General features: G+C 42.2%; 4 protein-coding genes across 8 annotated transcripts in view; 1 reads left to right on the top strand and 3 right to left on the bottom strand.

Annotated features, from left to right (window-relative positions):
• Positions 1 to 34: 34 nt before the first annotated feature.
• LOC130545073 (serine/threonine-protein kinase DCLK2) lies at positions 35 to 3,096 on the bottom strand. The gene is made up of 2 exons (XM_057319402.1): positions 2,107 to 3,096; positions 35 to 903 (listed from the first exon to the last, which is right to left on the bottom strand). Exons 1-2 carry the CDS (start codon positions 2,516 to 2,518, stop codon positions 554 to 556), a joined length of 762 nt encoding a protein of 253 aa, XP_057175385.1. The 5' UTR covers positions 2,519 to 3,096; the 3' UTR covers positions 35 to 553.
• Positions 3,097 to 4,917: 1,821 nt separating this feature from the next.
• si:ch73-290k24.5 (F-box only protein 41) lies at positions 4,918 to 14,067 on the bottom strand. 3 transcript variants are annotated; one of them, XM_057319364.1, is made up of 14 exons: positions 13,810 to 14,067; positions 12,226 to 12,919; positions 11,914 to 12,112; positions 11,749 to 11,816; positions 11,306 to 11,523; positions 11,088 to 11,218; positions 10,740 to 10,823; positions 9,953 to 10,068; positions 9,716 to 9,868; positions 9,536 to 9,631; positions 9,341 to 9,459; positions 8,452 to 8,610; positions 8,257 to 8,372; positions 4,918 to 8,085 (listed from the first exon to the last, which is right to left on the bottom strand). In XM_057319364.1, the coding sequence occupies exons 2-14, from the start codon at positions 12,804 to 12,806 to the stop codon at positions 8,032 to 8,034; spliced, it is 2,094 nt and encodes a 697-aa protein (XP_057175347.1). In that variant the 5' UTR covers positions 12,807 to 12,919; positions 13,810 to 14,067; the 3' UTR covers positions 4,918 to 8,031. The 3 variants fall into 3 exon arrangements, with proteins under 3 accessions (XP_057175347.1, XP_057175348.1, XP_057175349.1); XM_057319365.1 differs by having other exon boundaries at positions 13,814 to 14,067; XM_057319366.1 differs by having other exon boundaries at positions 4,919 to 8,085; positions 12,232 to 12,919; positions 13,810 to 14,064.
• Positions 14,068 to 16,005: 1,938 nt separating this feature from the next.
• Positions 16,006 to 19,470, bottom strand: egr4 (early growth response 4). The gene is made up of 2 exons (XM_057319390.1): positions 18,131 to 19,470; positions 16,006 to 17,848 (listed from the first exon to the last, which is right to left on the bottom strand). The coding sequence occupies exons 1-2, from the start codon at positions 18,225 to 18,227 to the stop codon at positions 16,755 to 16,757; spliced, it is 1,191 nt and encodes a 396-aa protein (XP_057175373.1). The 5' UTR covers positions 18,228 to 19,470; the 3' UTR covers positions 16,006 to 16,754.
• Positions 19,471 to 19,721: 251 nt separating this feature from the next.
• Positions 19,722 to 23,610, top strand: part of LOC130545059 (steroid 17-alpha-hydroxylase/17,20 lyase) — an 8,164-nt gene continuing 4,275 nt past the window's right edge. Inside the window, exons 1-3 of one of the 3 annotated variants that reach the window (XM_057319381.1) lie at positions 19,722 to 20,571; positions 20,776 to 20,965; positions 23,606 to 23,610. The exon at positions 23,606 to 23,610 is cut by the window's right edge and continues 134 nt beyond it. In XM_057319381.1, the coding sequence (XP_057175364.1) occupies positions 20,894 to 20,965; positions 23,606 to 23,610 (77 nt within the window). In that variant the 5' untranslated portion in view covers positions 19,722 to 20,571; positions 20,776 to 20,893. Of the gene's footprint in view, positions 20,966 to 21,966; positions 22,608 to 23,605 lie in introns of those variants that run through there. The other 2 variants (XM_057319380.1, XM_057319379.1) reach the window with 2 other exon arrangements.

Raw genomic sequence — 23,610 nt, 5'->3', positions numbered from 1 at the left:
CACACACACACACACACAGAGGAACAAGCAGCTCTTTTAAGGAAACCCCTGCGTCTCTGCATTAAGAGGTGTATGGCATACAAATGAACCCCCCAGACACACACACACACACACACACACACACTGACGACATGCATTGGGACGCACTCAAGTGAACAGGGGAAAAGCAGGTAACCATGGCAACCAGCCTGCAGCTAGACTCGCTGCTTTTTCAGAAGAGGCAGAGCTCCATAAACACACACACACACACACACACACACACACAAGCATCACGTCACAGACAGACAGACGGATCAGCTCTGTGGAATCAATAATAAATCAATTTTACTATTTTGATGCTTTTCACTTGAAATAAGTGTGTAGAACTGCTCTGAATCCTCTTCTACCAGATATGTTGTTGACACTGCAGGTTTTCACTGATATTTTATTGAACAGGACTCATGATTATTGATTTCTCTCTAACACACACACACACACAAACTCAAAATCATCAATCCTCAGCATGTATTACTAATGCACCGATATATTGATGGGGTTAACTGGTGGTTAAGAATCAGGTGTGTACCTGTTTTCCGTCCAGCGTGTAGAGTCTCTTCACCACACCTGTGTCCAGTTTGATGGCCTCCGTGATGTCAGCGAGCACCTGATCGAAGGAATGCGCCGTCTTCCTGTTCAGCAGAATCCGAACAGCCTTCCGCGGCTTCACGCCGCTGCGGATCACCGTCACCAGTTTGGGTTTGATGAAGTCTTTGCTCTCTCTCATGTCTCCGCTGGAGCGCTGAGCCCCCTGTCGCACGCCTCCGGACCCCGGCCCCGCCAGACGAGAGCCCCAGTTAGGGTTGACGTTTTTGGTGTATTCCACCTTCCTGTAGGGCTCATTAGAGGCGCAGACGTAACTCTCACCTGCAAAAAAAGAGAACGGACAGATTCTTCGGTCACCGTGACCCCAGGGTCAAACCCACATCAACACATGTCAGGGTTGAACGTTTAATGCCATAATCCCACCAATCTCAGTTGTAATACCAGCTCCAGTGAAATTCAGATTTTGCTTTTTTTCTCATGTGTTCAATGATAAAGTGTTTTTTTTATGTTTGATTGACAGCTGTCCGACGTCTGTGACGCTCGTGTGGAATGTGCTCGGGGGTTAATGGAACCAGAAACAGAACCAGAATATCTGATGTGTATGAATATTCATGTGTTTATTAATAGGGATGCAGTCTTAGGCGACTGTATCAAGAGAGACAGAGAGAGATATGAGGTCAAAAATAATAAATAAAGTTCAGCTTCTACTACCAGATCCACTGATCTCTGTGTGAAAATAAAATAATGATGATCTCATTAGTCATTTCAACAGTGAAATTTGGCTCCACATTTTAGGTGTAAATTGTTATTAGGGCCTCGTTCTACTCGATTGGTCAGTAAATGAAGAGTTTGGTTCCAAAATGAGAAAACTCCGTTTTTAAACATTCTCAAAAATATTATGTTATCATGTTTAATTGTGTTAGTTAGTTGTAATTTTTTTGTTATGGCTTAAATCAAAACAAACCAACTGCAATTTGATTGATGTTAATTGGAATGCACAATAAAAAAAGATTCAATCTTCAAATATTTTCATCCATGACATTTCCTATATTGTCTTTCTTTGTCATTTCATTTCTTTCTTCAAATGATGGCGACCTCTGCTTGAGTTGAGTCAGATGATGTGCTGTTTGTAAATCAGAGTATTTGTGCGTAACTGTATTGGTGAATGCCGGACGTGTGTGACCTGACATCAGCTTTAAACGCGTCACTAACGCAACATCATGGCAACAGACGCGTTGCGTTAAGTGACTGTAAGTGCACGCGAGCTTGACAGGTTGATGTTATTGATTATGTGCTGCAGTAATGGAGAGCTGCAGGGTCTGATGGACGCACGAGACAGACAGACGGTTCTGCGCGCCCCGCCCCCAACTCAAGATTCATCCATCTGACTTCAGTGTGACTTCAATTACTAACATACATCCCATAAAAAACATGTTATTAGTCAAGTAAAACCTAAAGGAGGACTCTGTGGTAATACTGGTCTCCATCATTTGACCTCAGGTGAACCTAAGCTGAATTTCTGACCTTCCACGAGCTCCTCCAGGCTCGAGATCTTCCTCGAGCCGTCCACGCTGTAGATGTTGCGCACACCTTGCGGCAGGTGCAGGTTATCCGCGAGCGAGCGCGTCAGCTCCGCCAGCAGCGCGTCCACCGAGCGGAATCGGTCATTTGACACCGCGTACACCAGACCCTTGAAGTACCGGTCTCCGTTCCGGTAAAAGCGCACCTTCTTAGCGCGTTTCTCGGAGCTGAGCGCTTGGAGCGTGCGCGTCCGGTAGAGGCTGCAGTTAGCGCTGTGCGCGGGACTCGGGACCAGACTGTTCGCCCGGGAACCCTGCTGTGAGCCCGAGCCTCCCGAACCCGACGTCCGTTTGGAGCGGTGCGCTTTGTCCCGTTCGTCAAAGTGCTCGAGCTCGATGTTTCTGCTTAGCGACATTTTTTTGCCCAGTAACCGGAGCGCACGGGCGCTTTATTCTTAAATCAGACACGTCGGTATGAAATCCGCTATTGTATCAACCCGAGCGGGCGCGCTGCACTCTCCGCGGCGCGTTTACCGGGCAGCATCATTTACATCCACACAAAAGCCGACGGTTCTTCTCTAAAACGCGACGCGTAACAAGCAACGCAAAGCGATCTGGCACCTACAGCCATTCAAATAGAGAAATATTCCAGAAATATTACGGATGCTTCCAAACGAATGACACATAAACAGGTTTGTACGTGACTCAGTCCGGAAACCGGTTGTTGTCCGGAATTAACGGAAAAGATCCGGTCACATGAAGAATACCTTTGACGCTCTAACGTTACAAATAAAATTCTCGATCCTCCCCTTAAACGCGTGCGGTTTTTAGGGGCGCGCCGCGCTGTAACCGGGCAGCGTGGCCGTAGACGTGCACGCGCAGCTCAGCTCCTATCCTCCACCTCGCTGTGGGCGCGCCACCCCCTCTGCAGCAGGTGAGAGCTGGAGCGGGTACGCGCCTATGCTGTCAGACAGATTCTCTTCCGCGAGGTCTTATATTGCCTTTTGACAGAGCTAGCACAATTGGGTCGCCTGAAGGGTCCCGGGAGAATGAAATAATACATATATAATATTCATTCATTTTTAGTTTAATTATTAGTTTTCGTATAAACCACGTTAGATAATGTGCAATGTTGCGTCCACAGCGCCGCCTGTAGCTGCAGTTCCAATATGTCCACCAGAGGGCGCTCGGCCATGACGGCTGGTTAGTGTTTTATTGAGAGGGGTCTAGCTGCAGCCGATGGGGCGAGTGGTGCTCCACTCTCGAACAGGAAATACGTCACTTACGTAATCACCGAAGTACTGAAAACCTGATGTTACACACTCCGGTACCGTAGGTGGCGATATACACCTAAACATGTTGGTTGCGACCCGCCATTAAAAGGAAAGAAGAAGAAGAACGTTCATTGATCGTTATTTACCGTTACTTTTATATATTAATGCATTTTGGGTATAAGTTTCTTCATTTTCCTGTTACCCCTAGATGTAAAGAGGTTCACTTCAAAGTTTTGAATCGTATATACGGCAAGTAATTTTTAAGATTAAAATTTAAGGTTGGAGACTCTAATGTTTGTCATATGTAAAATTGATGTTGAACGGTGGAACATTTTTTTTTTCAGTGCAAATTGGTGTATTGTTTTTGGATTGATGCATTTGAACAGATGCAGCAGAAAATACCTGCAAGTTTAACATCATCATGGGAAAATATAAAATTTGGTTTGATAATTAAAAGCAAAGATACATCTGTTGTGGTGAATAATATACTTTTTTTATTGAAATTTTATATTCATAAATGTACATTTTTTAAAGTCTCACCTGGGTTAATTGTTTTTCAAGAGGAGTTTTCTTTATATGTTAATTGTTTAAAAGAGGTAAATAGTACAAAAGCTAAATATTTATATTCTTTGTTGTTGCATTTTGGTTTTACAATGTGATTTTTACAGTGTTTTCTTTCTTTTCTTCTTTTTTTTCTTTTCTTTCTTTTGTTTGTTTGTTTATGTAATATATGTGGAATTTATGGTGTACAATTCACTACAGATTGTGGAGGATGAATGTTATTATTGTCTTTTGTTGTTAATCACAAATCATAATGAAGGATTTAAAAAAAACATTTTACTGTTACTTGCAGTTGATGTGATTTGTAAATATAGTTTGTGTTTTTTACTCAAAACAATTAAAACTTAATTTGTGGAAATTATTCAACATTTTACTGTGATTGTTTTGTATGTTATTTTGCTTTAAATGTAAAATTCCTAAATTATTTGTGTTCACATTTTTCATTTTTATAAAAATTAATTTATTTGATGTTTCATTAATTGTTCACTGGTAAGTATTATCATGTTTACTTTCTAAATACAAACCTGGAAGCAATGTCCGGATTTAGAAACATTAAAGGTATTTATAAACATTTAAACAATATTTTTGTAGCATTAAAACATTACAATTATTTATTGACATTAAAACAACGCCGTTTCATAAATTTCTTTTTATTTAATTTTTTTATTGGAGATCTTGAAAATTACAATATTATACAGATCCAACAAAGGACCATACAAAGAGGAAAAGAAACAGAAAAGAAGAAAAAAATGTAATAAACAAAAAAACATGTATTTCTTCTTCCTATGGACAAATTCTAAATACAAAAAAGAAAATTTAAGATATTCAATTAAAAAAAAACGTCTTCATAAATTTTAACAACTTGTATTTTTTTGTTATATATAAGCAATAGAGATTTTTTAAATCTCCAATTCTAACAAAAATAAATTGCAGCTAAGTGCAGATTTTACAAACTTTTGTCTATGAATATAATATTTGCCATGTAAAATATAGAAGTTCACCACATAATCAAACATTTTACAATCATTAGTGTATGAACATATAATATCTTTAAGAGATAAGTTTCATAAATTACTTTCGGGTTGAGGTCAGAATTAGGTGACGTATATCCGCTCGGGCTTCGAGTGGAGGTGACGTATTTCCGCTTTTGAGTGGAGCTCCACTCGCCCCATCGGCTGCAGCCAGCCAAGCCCCTATTGGTTTTGTTGGTGACTTGTTCAAGTACAGTTTGCTTAAATTCGTCACATGGGTAATACATGGGCTCGAGCACTGGTGAGGACCACTACACATTAAGAACATAATGAAGGTTTTTAAAACGTCACCATTATTGTTCATCAACAACAAGCATGACCGAACTCTTTTATGCCTAAATTATGAAAAATACTTAGATTGTTGGGTTACACAGTCTAAAGGGAATGTCGATTTTAGATATGTGTTTTATTATAACATGTCATTATGTTTATTAAGTTGGCTCATACGAGCGTTCAGAAAGTGTGCCGTGATTCTGGAAGTAAGTTCAGAATGATAAACAGTTGAGTGAATATACAATATTAAGTTAGGCGTTTTAAATAGTAACTATGGCCAACTGTTAATAAAATTATTACTAAACTGACGAAAACCATCCATCAAGTATGTTATGACTATGATGGATTAAAAAAGCTACGTGTTTAGAGTTGACTAGTGTTTATATTTATGTGTAAAAATGACAATACTCGGCTTTATTTAATCTCATTTTATTATTTTACACTTCCATTTGTTAATTCATTACAGTACATCACACTTTGAATCTGCACCATTGAACAGGGCTCTAGACTAACTTTTTGCACTGGTTGCACTGGTGCGCCTAACTGTTTTTCTTAGGTCCACCAGCACAAAAGTTAGGTGCACCCAAATTTTCGACCGCATCGCATTTAACACCGCAGTTTTACAAGTTCACTTTTTTTTTTAAATCGCTGTCCATATAGGCAATATTGACTTGTAAATGATTAACTAACAATCTGGTCAACATAAAGTTCTTTATTTGAAGCACAATTCTACAAGAAAGCAGGGCTCTAGACTAACACTTGAGAGAGGTGGCACTGGTGCTATCAAGTTATTCAGTTGGTGGCACCAGCCCTTCATTTGATAGCACCAGAGTCGTGGGGTGAGGTAAGAAAAAATCACTAAAACTTCATTAAAATGTGTTTAATACATTAATAAATCAATTAGAAATTAATACAAATCATTGTTTATGATTGAATTATTTTTATTGTATATGTAAACTCTTTTTCAACACTTTACCATATTTAAAGCACATCTTTCTTAAAGCTACTTTCTTCCTTTATTTGTTGTGAACGACTCCTATAAGAGAACACAATTCCTTTAATATCAGTGAGTGCTTTTGGGCCCGTCCGTTGTTGTTTGATGAACATTATAAACAGAGATCTTTATTATGCTGCTGCCCCTTTAAGAGCTCGCGCAATATACTGGAACACGTGTTTTGTTTCCCAACTGTTTGGTCACGAAACAAACTGAATACCTTTACAAGGTTTCTTGTTAATATGGGAATTTTGACGATATTTTGTGTTAATATGTCCGTTTCAGAGTAAGAAGGCGTGAAAGAGAACTTTTTTTATTTTGTGCTCGGACTCTCTGGGCGCGTACATGTGTTGAGATGTACATTAGATGTACATCTCAACACATGTACATCTAATGTTAATAAAGGAGACAGAAGAACATCATCTTTAATGTGTTTTACATGTGCATCTTATTAAAAACAACGATGAAATTGGCATTATTAGTTTATTCAGATACTTAAAGCAAAATAAAAAAGTGCAAGGGGTTTTTGTGTTCTAAAGCATTTTGCACCGCTCATACAGAAGACATTATAGTGTGTGTAGTGCATTTTATTAATTGTCACAATTGCGTTTAATTGTCATTACATCAAGCTTTCATTTATAAATGTGTCAGTATAACTTAAGACACATTTCCAAGGTCAGAGAGTTTGTCGATAATGTTTTTGTTAGACTTTAAATCTTAAATTGTTTTAAAGATTATTATTTGGATGATAGAGTTTCATTTTATAAATGAGAGGTTTGGTCCACAGAATGTCGGCCATAGATCATTGATGAGCAATATCTTCCCCAGCCAATCAAATAATCACGAACAATCCCAAAGTAAACAGATTTATACTCCCGTAGTTCTGTTTATTTTTACTCACACTACGGTAAATGGAACAGCTGAATATAAAGATAAAAACGTAACTTTGGTGTGTCACTGATCACACAGCTTTCGAGCTGAAGGAATGAATGGTTTCTCAGATCATGCACTTGAATGCAGTGCTGTTTGTTTTCTAAGCAACCCGACTTTAAGCTGGTGGACAATAAATCATCAAAGAATTTACAGTAGAGGAGGAATCAGATTGTCAGAACGTTTTTCAGATGGGCCACATATACAACCTCAGTTGTTATACAAATAACATTAATAACATGTAAACACACATCACCATGACTCAGATGACGTCAACACAGATTGTTGACGACACCTGATGGAAGACGTGTGTGAAAACAGGGAAAATCATAATTTATTAGTTATGTCAACAATTTTTACTCCTACTTATTGCAACAGTTCTACCTTTTAAATAGTCATTATATTATGTTTGAAGTCTACACATAAACCACTAAAACTAAAGACCTGAGAAAGTTTATGTGCTATAAATGTGCATCTGTTTATAACCAAACCTCACGATCACAAAACACTTAATATATAAAAGTGCATCATTTCTTTTTGTGCATCTGTATTGTGTGTGTTTGTGTGTTGTCTTTATATCCCGGTGGGGACCTACACCTGAATTCACACCAACTCATGGGGACTCGTGTCACCAAAATTGAGGTCCCCATGGGCAAAAAAGCTTATAAATCGTACAGAACGATATTATTTGAAAATGTAAAAATGCAAAAAGTTTTCAATGACCTTTAGGTTTAGGGGATCAGATCTACAGTTTGTACAGTATGAGAATCATTACACCTATGGACTGTCTCCACGGAGATAATAAACCAGACATGTGTGTGTGATTGTCACTGTGTTGAAGATCAGATGTCATTACGAGGGTTTGTTCACTTTGATGTGATGTGCAGCACATCGGACAGGACTGATCTCTTTCTCAACATCTGACGAAATAAAACAAGGTCAAATCAGTCAGTTTCACCTCTTATCAATTATGAGTTGTGTTTAGCTGTAAAGTTTTACATGTAAGATAGAAATGCAAGTCGCACATATTCAAACTTCATTGGTTACGAGAGAAATGACACAAAGACGTTCGGCGTAAATCCCAGGGGTACCTGTAAATTACTGATGATCTCCACAAACAGCCGCTGAGCTTCTTCATTCTCAACGTCCTCAAAATAATCGGCTATACTCAACTGTACCACAATACGCCTCAGATTCACACAAACACCTGCACAGAGACAACACGGCTGGGAGTGAGGAAAACAACTTCATCTCTTCATTAGGATTGTAAATCACTTGCGTCTCACTTTTAAAGTGCAGTATGGCTTTAGCTGTGACGGGTGTGGAGATGAAGGTAAGTGTGTGTAGTTGTTGTAGTCCGTCTTTGCAGATGTCCGCTGCCCCGTCCTGATTCACTTCATTCATGTGATTCAACTCCAGCTCACACAGATTCACACAGTTTCTCACTGTACATCAAAGACACAAATATGATTTCATTATTTGTTTCATATTCTGCGTCATTAGTAAGAAGAGAAGTGATTATTGTATGCAAAAAGTGATTTTGGGGCAACTTCGGCGTTATGGATGTGACATTTTTGGTTATGGAAGTGAAATAAAACGCTCATGGAATGCATTTGTTACCAACATACTGAACCATTTGTTTATATTTTACTAAACCCTTCTTGATAGAGTTTAAGCATCAGAAAAAATGTCAGTCTATGAACACATTTTCTGTTTAAAAAAGGCAAATAAACGTGCGTTACGGATGTGACAAAAGAAGGACACGGTTTTTGGGAGGCGACAAACTTTGTAGGACTTCTGAGAATTAAAATGCACGAACCTGAAGCAATAATACCCAATGAATGGAGAAGTGATGCCTCTTCATAGTTACTTTATTTTAATTTTCCTGTGCCCATTTATGAGGAATATGGACCGTAACGGATGTGACGATCCTGAAAATGGCACTTATTTGACTATGAAAAATCATGCGTAAAGATAAAACAAATGCTTTAAAAACTTGAAGAGAGACCTCACATGGGTATTTAAACAACCAAATGTTGATATCTGTGCTGTCACCATAGTAAAAACCCTGGGTAAAAACCCTATTTTTTTAACATTTTCACGGAATCGCCCTTTAGTTAAGAAACTTTATTCCGCTGATCTTTTTTTGTCCAGAGCGCGTGATCTGTCACTCACCCAGAGAGGCCAATCCCTGAACGCCACATCCAGCGCCACCCACGCCCACCCGGCACAGGTTCGGCCAGCATCGACCAATCGTCTGCAGGCAACGGTTACTAAAGCGACTGGGCTGCGAACTGATGAGCACAAAGACAAAGTCAGCAAACCGTGACATCACAGACCCTCGGACAGATCCATGAGATGAACTCTCACCAGGGCTGCAGCGGTGCGACGTGCAGTGTGGTGATGTCCCTGCATCCGGCCCCCAGAGCCCAAATCACCTCCTGACCCGCCGGATCAGACGCGCTTCTGACAGAACCACACCAACACCACAAACTCACAACCAGAAGCACAACGAGTGTGTGTAGTGATGTGTGTTATTGTTTTTGTCACCTGTACGTGAGAGACTGCAGCGATCTACAGTGACAGCTGACCAGCCACAGCGACCTGTCCGTCAAAACGTTGGGGCAGTGAGAGATGCTCAGAGCCACGAGACTCCGCCCTGCTGACTTAAGCACTGCCTCCAGACCCGCCTCCAGACAGCCTCTAGACACGTTAAGATTCATCAGAAACATCTTGTTACTGAACAGCTGTCGTGTTTATAAAGGATTATAAGTGTGTGTGTGTTACCTTGTGGCTTTCAAATGCTCATCTTTGCTTTCGTTCTTGCTTCGGGGGCGAGGTTTGAGGTTGTGCAGAACAACAGATTGTGTTTGACAGCACCACTGAGACAGAGTCATCAAAAACTACACACACAACACACACATTTCTTTATTTTCACATGTTGTATGTGGGGTTTTGTCCCTCCTGCAGAAGTCAGACTGGTTCGGATGAATTGATAGATTGGAGTTAGACTGAGTTTGTTTTGAAATTGGGGAGGGGTTTATAAGGTTACTAGTGCCCTCTAGAGGCGGAGTTAGTGTGGTGTTTGGACTGTGATTGGCTGAGGATGTTTGATGATTTATAACATGGATTGTGTATTATTGTGTGGTTTTACCCAGTTATTGTGCTTTATATGAAACTAGATGGTATGACATCATGAGCAAAAGATGTGTGCGTGTGTGCGTGTTCATGTTTGTATATCCCGGTGGGGACCTAAACCTGAATGCACACCAACACATGGGGACTCGTGTCACCGTGGGGACCAAAATTGAGGTCCTCATGGGCACAAAAGCTTATAAATTGTACAGAACAATATTTTTTACAAATCTAAAAATGCAAAAAGTGTTCTATGATCTTTAGGTTTAGGGATAGGGTTAGGGATAGGGGATAGAATATACAGTTTGTACAGTATAAAAACATTACGCCTATGGACTGTCCCCACGGGGATAGTCAACCAAAGCCTGTGTGTGTGTGTGCGTGTGTGTGTGTGCGTGCGTGCGTGTGTGTGTGTGCGCGTTCATGTGTGTTGTCTTGCCTTTGATGAAACTCGAGCATTCTCGAGTGTTACTCTGGTCCAGACAGCAGGGTGTCGTGCAACACTACGCCAATCCTTACTCACCTGAAACACACACACTTTATATTTATTATAACACACACACACACTTTATATTTATTATAACACACACACACACTTTATATTTATTATAACACACACACACACACACACACACACACTTATAATAAAGCCCCTTACACACACTTTACATTTATAATATAACAAACACACACTTAATAAAACAAACACAACACATACACACAGACGGACACGCTTAATAAAACAAACACAACACACACACACACTTGACAATACACAAACACACACCTCTGCAGCAGTGAGGAGTGAGTATGTGTCCAGATAGATAAACACACAGAACAGTCCTGCTTTCAGTCTGAGACGCTCAGAACACACAAGCGAATCAATGCTGGTTCTCTTCAAGCCCGACACATCCCGACCTGAACACAAACACACAAACCATAACACACACATATCACCTGACACATTACAGTAAAACACAAGTGTGTGTGTGTGTGTGTGTTCACCTGTCCTGCTGTATGTCCTGTACTCGCTGTCGTCCTGTGATCGTGTTGTGTAGAGCGAGCAGTTATCGGAGTCTGTGTGTGCGTTCTGGATCATCCAGTGAGAATCAGAACCGCCGTCCAGACACAACATGTGCTGATGATCGAGTCCACCGCCCCTCCAGTGACCTTCACATCCTCCTGACCCCACAGACAGCGTGCGTGGCCTTCTGACCTCATACCTGCACGACATCATCCTCATCAGGTCTCTGTTCGTCTCTTACACAGAAATTAAGACTTCAGATGTTTCTCTTGAAAAAGATCTTCAGTGAACCAGAGATTGTAAAATGAGCTCAGTCAGTTCTCATGTCATGTTTTGATAAATATTGAGATTTCAGGAAAATTTTAAAGAAACAGTTGAGCCAGATGTTGTGTATTCATACAGATCAGTGTGTGAGGTGTTTGACCTGAAGCCTGGAGAAGCTCTGTGATCACACAGATGTGAAGACACTTTCCCTGACACACTGTTGCTCCTCTATAATGACACACACACAGAGAGAATGTCAATCTTTCCTTATTGAAGCTTGACAGATCTATGACCAATATGTACAAATGTAAAAGAGATGACTCACCTGGTACCCTGATGCTCTGCTTCCTGTCAGGTGTCTGTGAGGGGAACTGACATCATCGTGTAAGTGGATGTTCTCCAGCTGAAGCTCCGCCCTCTCTGCTCTCTCCAGGATGTCTTCTATGAAACGCTGAAGCCGAGTCTTTGCGCTCGCCTCGCGCAGCGCCGTGTCCCGCACATACCGGTCCAGTTCACACACTTCCCTAAAACACACACACACACACACACACACACACACACACACAATTTGTCAGTGTCATTCTCTGACTTTCAGAACTCAACGTGTTGGTGTTCACACTGACACACACACACACACACTGACTGTTGTTTGCGCTGGAGTTGTTGTTCTCGTTCTCTCAGCTCATATCTGAGGTCGGCCAGCATCTCTACAGAGATGTCCACCTGCCGCTCCAGCTGTGCCGCTCTCTCCTCTGCCTCGCGTCTCTCTCGGTCCATCCTCTCGCTCTCTCTCCTCGCTCTCCTCACCTCCGCGCTCCTCCTCTTCACCTCCTCCTGCAGAGTCTCCAGTCTGAGGGACACCCGCTCCTGCACCTCCAGCGCCAGCTGCTGAAGACGAGCCTCCAGCGCCAGCCGACCCAGCCACGGCACGCCCAACCGGGTTACTGCTCCGCCCGCGTCCCCCTCCGCCAGCAGCGGAGAGAGAGACGCGGGGAGGACTGACGGCGAGTCTCTCTGGATGAAGATCTTTCGGAGCGGACGGGCCAGACTGAGGGCGTCCAGGAGGTCCAAGTGCATGTCGCTCTCCTGTAATGCCGCCGGCACCCCCTCAGATCTCCAGCGTGGAGTCACACAAAGCATCGGGCAGGTGTGGTCACATGACGGACACGTCTCGCCGCAGGTAGGGCAGCGTGGTGGCAGCTTCGTGCTGGCGGACATACTGCGATCATCAGCAGCTGGATGACCTCATCATCACACATGTGTTTCAGTCTCGAGGTCTGTTCAGTTATACACACAGTCTGTGTTGTGTGATGTATGTTGGCACAACGAACCTGTCATTAAAAAAGTAGGAAAAGCTTTAGAATTGTGCAGTTAAACAATAATGAAAACATTTATTGTAAAATGTACTGTATAGTATTCCGTCCCCGCAGTGTTTCCTGTGTGTTGTGTTGTACCTGTCATGTGTTTTGTTTTGTTTTACTTTGAAATAAATCATATACACTATATCATAACCGCACCGCTTCATCTCCATCTCTGCGTATGTGTCTCACATCACCATCTTTTTTCCACTCTAGGTACTGTAATTTACAGAAGACATTCACTGGGAGTATAGAGTAAGTGTGTGTGTTACATGATTTCTATATCATATTCGTATAATATATTGTGTCTTTTATGTTTTGCTTTGTGTGTTAGAATATATTTCAGTTGTTCAGTTCTCAATTATTTTCTGTCGTTTTAATGCTTAATGCTAGAATTGAAAAAAATGACGAGAGAGAGAGAGAGAGAGAGAGAGATGCTAAGTGACATGTTGGAATTCGGGCACCGTGCGCGCGCGCTCTGTGTTATTTCCGCATGACTGTCATAAAGACAAAAGCGATCTGAGAAAAACACCAATAACATTATGATGATAAAAAACACAACATTGCATCTGTTAATGTCGTCTAAAGAAAGACGTGGATTCATACTGTTGTATTGCTAAAGGTTGTAATGAAATCTTCGTTTACGCGCTGCAGATTATTTACGTCCATATACAGACTCAGAGACGCTCGCTCATTGTGCTGTATTTGTGAAGCAGATGATGTATCGGAATGTGTCGACCCAACCCCACTATTAAACTCGCGTGCATCATCTATGTCAGTGTAATATGTCAGTGTTGATGTTGTGTGTATATAGCTCGTGCTGGTATGTAAATACATGAATGCGCGAGTTTTCATGAACATACCGACCCACAGATGTTCTCATGTAGCAGCCGATTCTTCTGATCCGATGCGTCCTCGCATTTCCCGTCGTCTGCATCTGTCTGGCCGGCTCTTATAAAGAACCGGAAAACTCGACCCCGTGCGCGCACGAGCAGCCTTTGTGACGTCACTCCCGGTACCGTGTCGGAGCAAGGGGCTGTCGGCTTCTCAGAAACAAAGTAGCAACTCAAGGCGTGTTAAGTAAGTGCAAAAAAAAAACGATTCAGACGCCGGTTACGTTCTCTCAGGCATGCGCCTCTGTGGCTGCGGTGCGCGAGCGCTGTCGGGATGAGGTCATCTGATCATAATGCGTTGTAATACAGTGCCAAGAAAAAAGTATGTGAACTTTTTAGAATTTCATAGTTTTCTGAATAAATTTGTCATAAAATGTGATCTTCATCTAAGTCAAGGGTATTGACAAACATAATGTGTCTAAAAATAATAACACAACATTTTTTTATCTTTCATGTCTTTATTGAGAACAACCAAAAAAAACCTTGTAGTGCTTGTGGAAAAAGTATGTGAACCCTTGAGTTAATGACCTCAAAAAAGCTAATTGGAGTCAGGTTTTAGTACACCTGGAGTCTCGTTAAGATAATAAGTTTGGAGGTGTGGACTACAGCTACTTTGACTGATAAAAACCCCTCAAACTTTTGGAGTTTGCTCTGCACAAGAAGATCACGCTTATGTGAGCCGTGCCTCGTCAAAAAGAGCTTTCAGAGGATCTACGATCAAGAATTGTTGAGTTACATAAAGCTGGCAAGGGTTACAAAGTTATTTAAAAGACTTTAGAAATTCACCAGTCTACAGTTAGGCAAACAATCTACAAATGGAGACACTTTGGGACTGTTGCTACTCTATCAAGAAGTGGGCGCCCAGTCAAAATGACACCAAGAGCACAACGAAGACTCATCAATGATGTAAAGAAACAACCCCGAATGACAGCCAAAGATTTGAAGGCATCATTGGAACCTGCTAACATCTCTGTTCATGAGTCTACAATACGTAAAACACTGAACAAGCAGGGTATCCACGGCAGGACACCACGAAGGAAGCCGCTGCTTACTAAAAAGAACATTGCTGCACGCCTGAAGTTTGCAAAAGAGCACATTGACACTCCACAGCGGTATTGGCAAAATGTTTTGTGGACTGATGAAGCTAAGATTGAACTATTTGGAAAAAACATCTGGCGTAGAAAGGGCACGGCATATCATCACGAAAACATCATCCCAACTGTAAAAAATGGTGGAGGAAACCTCGTGATTTGGGCCTGCTTTGCTGCATCAGGGCCTGGCCAGCTTGGAATCATTGAGGGGAAGAAGAATTCTCAAGTATATCAGACTATTCTTCAGGATAATGTGAGAATGTCTGTACGTCAGCTGAAACTGTGTAGAAGGTGGGTGACGCAACAGGACAACGACCCAAAACACCGGAGCAAGTCCACAACAGAATGGCTTCAGAAAAACAAAATCCGCCTTTTGGAGAGCCCAGACCTCAACCCAATAGAGATGCTATGGATTGACTTGAAGAGGGCCATACACATGAGACGTCCAAAGAATATGACCGAGCTAAAGCAGTTCTGCCAGGTCTGTGCAGGTCTGATCCACAGCTACATGAAGCGCCTGGTTGAGGTTATTGCTGCCAAGGGGGGTCAACCAGTTATTAATTCTGAGGGTTCACTTACTTTTTCCACTGCCATTTTGAATGTTGAATGAGCGTGTTCAATATAGACTTGAAGGATCAGAATTTTTTTTATTATTTTTAGACACATTACGTTTGTCATTACCCTTGACTTAGATGAAGATCAGATCACATTTTATGACAAATTTATTCCGAAAACAATGAAATTCCAAAAGGTTCACATACTTTTTCTTGCCACTGTGTTGTTTAATACTAAGAAACCAGGGCAAGAGAATACCATTATTATACAACAACTATCTTATAACGCTAACTTATAAAATGAGGTCAAGTGATGCTGGGGTTTGCTGTGTATCGTCAGTTTCACCATACAGGGCGCTAGACCCTCATCTCAATGGAGTGAATGGGAAAACCACACTGTAGTTGAGGATATAACTTTACTTTTTCACTTTTTTCTTTTGTTTTATTCGTTGAACATATTAAGTGGTTTGTGAATGCGTTGGTATTTCCAGCTGAAAAAGGACCATGAAAGAGCCAAAGAGTTGTCAATAAATAAAGTTTTATTTAAAACATTCAATAGCCTGCGAATATTCACAAGGTGTTGAACAGCGCTTGATTGCACAAGAACAATTTCCAAAGGCCAATTATAGACAGCAATATCGAAACGAGCCCTGCGATCGAGGGTAACTGCACGTGTAAGTGTGCTACTGCAACTCAACTACTACGTTGAAGTTTTTTTCATATTCTATCGCGTCAGGTTCCTAAGAACCAACCAGCCACATACAATCACTTATAAAAATCTATAAGATAGATTTTTCTTGCTCTCTTGGAAATCGACAAATACAAAATTACAGTCGGTAATGTACAAATATAGTTCTCTTCTCTCGCATGATTATAAAGTGATGTAGTATCAAAATACAACAAAGGTCACATTTGCATGCCAGTGTGGTATAGAAGTGTAAAACAAATGCACATTTACATCTTACTGACCACGACATGCAAGACATTTCATTTGTGCCAAAAACAACGATCTGAGGTTTGAGTGTCACTTTTTCTCTCTGCATTCAGCGCACGTGCCGCTCACTGCAAGCGCTTTTCCAGTCAATTCATTCTTCTCATACAGTTTGACTTCTTCAGCTGCATGCCAAGCTCTCAACACACATCAACACAAGTGTGGGGCTCGTTCCTCTCCATCACTGATGCGCAGATCTGCTCGTGCACACGAAGTGCGCGCGGCTTGAGCCATCAACTTTCCAAAGTGGAAACGCGAGCAAATAAACGTCCCTGAAGCTCACACGAGTCCCGGCAGGGAGAACGCGCACGCAGCCAGCAGCTCCGTCTTCTGTTGCATTCGTTCGCGTTGTTTAATGTGCACGCGTCCGTGCCTCTTTCTCTCGTCGCTGCGCGCAAAGCGACGCCCGCAAACCTCGCACGAGAACGGCTTCTCTCCCGTGTGCGTGCGCATGTGCGTGGTGAGGTGGTCGCTGCGGCTGAAGCAGCGCAGGCAGACGCGGCACTGGAACGGCTTGTGGCCGGTGTGGATGCGCACGTGTCGGTTAAGTTCGTCGGAACGAGAGAAGCGGCGGTCGCAGTTCTCCAGCGGGCACGAGAAGGGCTTCTCGCGGGCCGCGCCCTTTCTGGATCGCCCGGCTTTACCAGTTTGCGCACGGCTCCTCTGAGCGAGCGTGTTGGCGGCGAGAAGAGAGTCCAAAACGTCGGCCAACGCGGTGGTGCTGCAGCCGAGCCCAAACGCGTTGGGGAACGAAACGGCTCTGTAGAGTCCGCTTTGAGTCGAGGTGGGTGTCGCGACGGGAATCTGGAGGTTGGGCGCGTAGTTTGATTGACATGCTTCATCCAAGGGCTCCTGCTTGATCCAGGTGTCCAAAACGGAGTCCGTCTCGGGACCGAGCGGGGACAGCAAATCAATGATATCGTCCAGGTCTGATGGTTCGTACGAGTTGCCGGGTGCACCGAAGCCGTCGAGAAAATCGCAGCCGTTACAACTGCACCCGAACTCACTCTTAACAGTCACGGGGAAAGACTGCTGCGCAACTGAGCTGTCCATGAGTTCATCTGACGAATCGTTGCAGAAGGGTTCCGGGGAGCCCAGAGAGCTTCCCGTGGATAATAACGACTCCTGGCGTGAGAGTGCGCTTCCGCGAGAGTTGCCGTTGCAGAAGTTGTCGGCGTTGAGCTCTGAAATGGGTGCCGCGGAGATTCCGACGATCTCCGTGAGTAAGTTGAGCAGAGCGTCTGCGCTGCACGGCCCGGTCTCGCTGTAGAAACTGCCGGTGTAGGTCTGTGGCGACGGTGGGAGCCCGTCGTTGGAGCACTCTGGAAAACCTGCATCCAGCGGTTCCACTTTGGGCTTCACCAACCCGAAAGCTACAAGAGAGAGATAGATGTCATTACATAAGCGCTCACAGACTGCTGTTGAGTCATTGCATCAGGAGGGGCCACCCCAATATTCAGAATACGATTGCATTTGTGCATTTCATGCAGTCTAACAACATTTGCAGCATCCATTACATTCTTAACGCGCATTTCAGTTCTTTTTGCATTTGAGTTAAGCAATTATTATTGTAGATTATAAAAACATTCTTATAGGCAAAGCTCATATTTTTGACTGCTCGTTTAACGTTAAATGACATTTATCAGTGTGCTCACCAGCATCTGGGTGAATCTGAGCTGCAGATTGTCCCTCCATAGCAGCAGTTTGAGCGCAGAGGAGATCCAGCGCGCTGAAGTCCACTGTGTTCAGCATAGTTTCTTTTTATAAACGATGCAAAATATGAATCAAAATCCACAAGGAATGTCGCAGGAATAATTAGCAATGGTAATCCTTCATTTCAATCTTTTGGGATTCCCTTTTCTCCTTCCAGTAAGGCCGAACTCTATCTCCAGATTCTGATCTCCGTCGATTCGTTTACCGGAATTCCTCGTCCCTCTTTTATACCATTCACCTCGGCCGGGACTCCGCCCCCCGCTCATCTACGTCGACAGGAGGATTCCCCGCCGTGTGCTCGCTCCAGACCGCTCTTGCCCAAATATGGGCAGAGGATGTGACGGGTTTCCCCTCCGAAAATGGGCACAGAGGCGTGACGCAACGGCGACTTTCCTGAAGACCATTGCGGAAAAATGATGCGCGCATGACAGGCGGCCATTATGTGTTAAACTAACCGCCCCGGGCGACTTATGATCTGATGGGTGAAACGGTGAGAAGAGAGACACAAGTGAGATATTACAAAACGGTCAGATGCGCGACACTCATGCAATGCGGATGCAGCGGGTCTTAAACGAAACACGACTGCAACACTGCCAGTTGCATCCAATCGTTTTCATGTTTTTAAACACCAGTCTCTGGCACGATGTGTTTGCTGATATAGATCACACGTGTTACTCTTTCGTGATGGCACAGGCTGTTGTTTTGTTGCATCTGCGCTGCAGTGATGCCTGTTGATGCATCAGCCTCCGCCTGCAGCGTTCAGCACCGCGGACAGCGACCCGAAACCCCCAAAACAACCAATTCGCTCATTTATGTCGACGTTGTGTGTCACATGAACGCTGAATGTATACAAACTATGGATTCGTTGCGGTTTGGTTAAACAGGAATACAGGAACAGTCTCGTGTTATCGTGTGTTATGTAACGCTGCATTTCTGTCGCGCTGATAACGAGCCGTGCAGCACGTTTGGACTGCAGAAGCATCAATTACCATGTTTTTAAATATAACTAAAGTCTATAAAGAATAAAGTTTCTTTGGCGCCCTTTGATAACCCGCACGCACTACGAGCGTCGTTTTTTCTATTGCGCCATCAGGTGGAGTTTTGAGCTCACTGTGTCATTCTTGTATAAAAGATACACTGCAAACATGGCTGTTAAAATAAAGTAATACATAGATAAATGATTCATTAACTTGATAGAATGCTTACGTTAAATGTGCCAAGTCAAAAAAAGTATTTTATGCAGCTTTACCTTTAAGTTGAAATTGTTCAAGAATGTTAGTAAACAAGACAAATCAGTTAAAATATGCATTTAAATATGGATAATCTAACATATTAAAATATGTTTGTAAAAATGTGAACAATTGTTTATCTAATAAAAAATTCCCATTTGGAAATTTGAACTTTAAATCTGATGTTTTTCAACATAAAAACATGGTTATGGGGATATCAGTCACAAAATTAGTATGTGAAAAGTGTTTTATATCTGCACTCTGTGAACCCTCAAAGAGATCAGACAAAAACTATAAATGGAGGAGAAATATGTTTGTCTCAGTGACTATAATCTCCAATTACGCACGTGCTTGTTTTCTCTATAGCATTGCTGCTTTGTATGTTGGTTTTAAACATTTAGTTTAAATCCGTTTTAAAATAACAAAATTACACATTTTACACAGAAGAATCCACACATTGAGACTTTAACTGTAGCCTATATTTTTACGCTATCATGTATTAAATTGTAGCAGTAGATTAGGAAACGACAGGGAACGTTGTCACATTGGGGTAATTTGTCACAATGGAACCTTAACCAACCTGGAACATTACATTAACCGAATGCAATATTAAACAATTTAGTGGCTTGAAATGAAGACAAAAAACGAATTATTTGAACACACAAAACTGTAACATATCGAAATAAAACCTATTAAATACAACTGCTTAATTGTTTACTCAACAGTTCATTGTTACTCAACGTGTTGATATAGTCACTTTTGATGAGTGGACAGAATTAATCTCGCGTGTGCAGCTAAATTACAAAATAGTTGAGCTTCATAGGTAGGCCTACTGAAATGTTTCTTCAATGCAGCAGCGTAATATTGCATAAATACAGCAGACTACAGCGTTACGGATCCCGGAAGTGAACACCAAACATGGTTGTGTCTATAAACGAGAAGCTGACAGGCTGTCGCACGTGATTCATCGCGGCTTTTTGGCTTCATTTCTCTCGTTATGGACCTGTGAATCCTCCGGGCGTGGGAGGGCACCGGGGCAGCCCGTTCCCAAGAACGGCAGCTGTCAAGCGCGAGGCTTTCCCCGAAAATACACGCGCGTGCGCACGCCCGTCCGCCCACGGGGAGCTGCAGACATACCGACGCGCGCGCTCGAGGTGTGACATTTACTGCTGAAAACACACACATCTACTGAAAGATTACAATAAATACAATGTGTTTGTTTGCTTAATGTCATTCAAAAAGTTTTTTTTAACATAAAGGAATTACAATTAAAATGATTTGGCGTTTACGTGTTAAATCCTGTTCATGTTACACTTCTGAGATGGTGTAAAGCAGAGGTCAGTGTGTGATGTTCTCAGATCAGCTGAGAGTTTCACACGAGCTGTTACTGTGAGACCTCATGAGAGTCGAGCTGTGATTCAGGGAGAGACACTGACCCTGGATCAGTGTGGGCTGTTTTTCTGGCTGTTGTGTAAGATGGAGACTGAAGACGTTCAGAAGCTTCACACCACCCACACAGGAGCTCCAGAGTCTGCTGCTATGCTGCCGGTATATTTACAGCTCAAACTTATTATTCTTTCAAATGTGTGTGTGCGTGTGTGAGTGTCCTTGACTGACTATGTGAGATTGACACAAATGCCTTGAAAGTCCCAGTGATTTTGCGTCAGGGTTTTCAAACACACTGAGAAAACATCTTCATTTATCACAAAACTTCCAAAACAATCGCCACATTTAACACAATGACTGAAGTCCAGGCACACACACTGACATGATACACAACAACGTGAGTGATGTCTGCACACGCAGAACACGCCAGTGGGGTTGTCAGGGCATTGCTGTGTGGTTGCTAAGGTGCTTTGGAATACTGTTGCTCTCTTATAGTTTGTAGGGTGTTGTGGGAGGTGTTGCTCCTTGAAAGGGACACTTCACCCAAAAATGAAAATTCCGTCTTCATTTTCTCGCCTTCGAGTTGTTCCCAATCTGTATAAATATCTTTGTTCTGATGAACGTAGAGAGAGATATTTGGAAGAATGCTTCTAACCGGACAGATTTTGCCCCCCATTGACTCCCATAGTAGGAAAAAATACAATAGTAGTCAAAAGTGCCCCAGAACTGTTTGCTGTCCTACATTCTTCAAAATATCTTCTTTTGAGTTCAACAGAACAAAATCCTAGTAGCATGACCTTGTAAACTAACGGTGCTGTTTAGTGTGTTGACAAAATGTTTATGTGCTCTGCTACTTTGGATAGAAGCGTCTGCCAAATGAAGAAATGTGAATGTAGTGATTCATCAGTGAAGGTGGTTTATTCACAGGATTGATCTTATTTATGTGTGCTGTTACAGTGAGTCAGTCCACATCCCAGAATCATCCGACTTTCTTCATTTGATCGCACGCACACACACTTTGAATATGGTCCTCTATAATACGAATCAGTGAATAATATGGATTCTGTGATGTGTTTGTGTGCGGTCATGATGTGCAAATGTCTCTCTCCTCTCTGTTGAAGGGCAGTCCAGCAGTAAAAACATTCCGCTGTTTATACCGACTGAACCTTGAGCCATTCAAGGCCTTTTGCTTTCACAACACTTCAGTTTAATAGCTCAAACTGGACACTGATGATGACGTGTTGTGTTTTTGTATGTTACGTGTCTCAAGTGTTAATGTGAAAGGCATCAGTGGGTGATTCTCACATGTAAAAAAGTGAAATGCCGCTCTGTCATTGGTCAAACCCTTCAGTGTTTCTGTGACCTCAACCCTAAAGCAAGGTTCTGATAAAGACCCGCCCACAAACTCTGAACACTTGTATAGCCCTGAACACATGCAGTCACTTCTCTCTCTCTGTCTGTAGACACACACATGTGTCCAGTCATGTCCAGCGTGTCTTCAGCGACTCTGCTTTATTGTTTCTGTGGCGCTCTGCTGGTGCTGATGTTGGTGAAATGCATGCTGGGACAGCGGAGAGGTGTCGTGTCGGTGCCACGTCTGCCGTGTCTGCCGGTTGTGGGGAGTTTACTGCACCTGCGCTCTTCTCTGCCTCCTCACCTGCTCTTCACGCAGCTGGCGGGCCGGTACGGCTCTCTCTTCGGTCTGTACATGGGTCCTCATTACACGCTGGTGGTGAGCGAGGTGAGTCTGGTGAGAGAAGTTCTGCTGCAGCGTGGCCGAGAGTTCGCCGGGAGACCCAAGATGGTGAGCAGAGGAGAGGAGTCGTCTGATTGGTTCATCCGTTTATTTCGTCTGTATTTGATTAATCTCATGAAAACGTGTCTGGGTCTTTTTATACCACACATGATATAAACGGAACATCGTGAGCGATGGATGTGCAGTTTATGAAATATAAATGCTTTTTTAGGCAAATTATGACCTGATACAGGATGCTCTTGACAACTTTTCTTCCAAAAATATTTTTATATTACACATCTTAAGGGATAGTTCACCTAAAAAGGAAAATTCTGTCATGAACGACTCGCTCTCGAGTTGTTCCAAACCTGTATACATTTCTTTGTTTGGTTGAACACAGAAAGATATTTGGACGAATGTTTGTAACCAAACAGTTCTTGGACCCCATTGACAACCATAGTAAGAAAAATGTCAATGGCAGTCAAAAGTGCCCCAGAACTGTTTGCTGTCCTACATTCTTCAAAATAACTTCTTTTGTGTTCAACAGAACAAAAAAAATGATAAAGTAATTTTTTCTACTATGGGAGTCAATGGGGTCCAAGAGCTGTTTAGTTACAAGCATTCTTCCAAATATCTCTCTCTGCGTTCATCAGAACAAAGACATTTATACAGATTTGGAACAACTCAAAGGCGAGTAAATGATGACAGAATTTTCATTTTTGGGAGAAGTGTTCCTTTATCACATTCACTGGAACATTTTTTTTGTGTATTTGTTCCGGCACATTGTAAATGTTTAATATCAGAATAATTCAGTAAAATGCACTATATGATACTATCACAATCTTGAATTAGATTACAAAAACTTTAGCGTTGTCCTCTTAATAACAAGTTAGACAACTTCAAAAAACTTGAATGATTTAAGAATAGTATTTGTATTAAATACATTTATAAATAAATGTGCATTTTCATTTATTAATATTAAGGCAACCGTTTCAAACAACTGTTTAAAAAACAATCAGAATAAAAGCAAAGAATGAAATTCTTGGGTGTGTGTATTTTTTCTGCAGGTGAC

This window comes from Triplophysa rosa, linkage group LG21 (genome assembly GCF_024868665.1).
Source record: "Triplophysa rosa linkage group LG21, Trosa_1v2, whole genome shotgun sequence".
In the NCBI taxonomy this organism is placed as follows: Eukaryota; Metazoa; Chordata; class Actinopteri; order Cypriniformes; family Nemacheilidae; genus Triplophysa; species Triplophysa rosa.
The sequence above is the reverse complement of the archived record's forward strand: the minus strand, read 5'-3'. Positions and strand labels throughout refer to the sequence as shown.